General features: G+C 44.8%; 1 protein-coding gene across 1 annotated transcript; it reads left to right on the forward strand. All coding sequences in view use genetic code 11, as the record gives it.

The window, feature by feature from the left end:
- Positions 1 to 258: 258 nt before the first annotated feature.
- On the forward strand, positions 259 to 651 carry EGR_06931 (hypothetical protein; the record flags this gene model as incomplete). Its single annotated transcript, XM_024496180.1, has 2 exons — positions 259 to 321; positions 475 to 651. The coding sequence occupies 2 exons, from the start codon at positions 259 to 261 to the stop codon at positions 649 to 651; spliced, it is 240 nt and encodes a 79-aa protein (XP_024349383.1).
- Between the last annotated feature and the right edge of the window lie 1,014 nt (positions 652 to 1,665).

The raw sequence follows: 1,665 nt of genomic DNA on the forward strand, positions 1-1,665 counted from the left end.
AACGGGCGTGGTTCTGCATTTATTTCGAATCCTCTCCATGCGACCTTTAAAACTGCACCTGTTTTCGAGTTTTTGGGTTTAGTAACAAAGTGCGCTACGTTTCAAAGAGCTAGGCAATGACTTCCCTACGAATCACTTTCGTCTATTGTTTGTGGAATTGCTACAGGTTGGCATTATATCAACAGGCAAATTTTCTCACTCTTTAAATTATATGTGCTATCTTTTGAATGCATGTGACCATTCTGTTGTCACATTGCGATGTCTTATGAATTTTGGGTGGTGCCTCCTATGTGCTCCACTCTGACTGCGATGACTGCTGGCGTAAGGAATTCAGATGGGTGGATCTGTTCAGCCAGTCAAGAAGCGAATCATCTGACACCCACTCGCACCTTTCGTCTGCCTTTAAGTGGCTCCAATCAATTCGGGTGTGACAGAGGCGCCATGGAAAACAATTTATGCTGTTGATTACCACAGATTACAGAGGAAACAAGCGCTCATTCCCCTGCTCATCAAGAGGCAGAACTGCAATTGGAACGCCAGTCACAGATCACACAGTTGCTTCCTCAACAGACGCAGCTGTTTGTCTCAACATTTTCGAGGTCCGTTTACAACCGCAAACCCTCATCTCTTGATCAGTGCCTTTCACTATAAGAAGACCGTCTTTTCAGTTGGATGGATTGCATCCCTAACCCTAGCCCTAACCCATCGCAGGCTAATGCCAAGTGACAAAAAAATGTTTATACCAGCGCGCTGAAGTGGATGTGGGTGAGTAAATGAATGGCAAAGTGGGTGGACGAATGCCCCAATGAGCACTGATGCACTTTCTTGTCAAAAGAAAAAGAGCGTTACAATGAACAAGGGGTTGCGATCAGGGTTAAGCAGTTGTCACCTGTAGTGTTTCTTCTTGCCAGCCATTTGAGTGCTCCACCTGTGGTAAACCTCCTTGCTTTTCCTCTGGCTTTCTTCCTCCATCCCATTCTCGGCTCTGTCACTCTTTTGTCGATAAATTTTTCCGAGTGGCTTAATTGTGCATTGAAGTGGTACGTTTCCTTTCTCCTCCCCGCTTTTAGGAGGGGGATGCCTTTAAGGTGGCAGCTAATCTGTAACTAGTTGACTGCATTAATGATTGCTCGCTTTGAAAACAGGGCAATTTGTGGTGAACGTCCATTTTGGTGGGCTAAATCACACAAAAGTGCCAATTTGACGCTAAAACAATTTGACATTACCTGTGAAACTGGTCCGGGGAGCCCTTCTGGTCATTGTATGGTCTTTGTTGCGGGATGGTTGCCGCTGATTCTTTACATTAAACACAGACGCAAAAAGTGAGAGCCTTCTTCACTACGAGTTTCTTGTCTAAGACATACGTGATAAATCCACCTCTTTTGTGCAGACTCGGTGCTACGCTGTACGCCCTACTCATCATATGCACAATTGTTGTTGGAGTGAGTCGTCTCTACACAGCGACCCACTTTCCTCACCAAGTCATCGAAGGTTCAGTGGCAGGCAAGTCTCTGCCGACTTCTTTTTTTTTCAAATTGTTTTACCACACTCTACCTCTATCAACAACGGCATTATTTTGTGATGCGCTACATTCATTACTAACAGTGCCGCAAGCCATGTCCACGGTTACTTATTCATTTAATTGTCAACGAAATTTCCAATCCA

The sequence above is a fragment of the Echinococcus granulosus genome (assembly GCF_000524195.1).
Source record: "Echinococcus granulosus chromosome Unknown EG_S00066, whole genome shotgun sequence".
NCBI lineage: Eukaryota > Metazoa > Platyhelminthes > Cestoda > Cyclophyllidea > Taeniidae > Echinococcus > Echinococcus granulosus.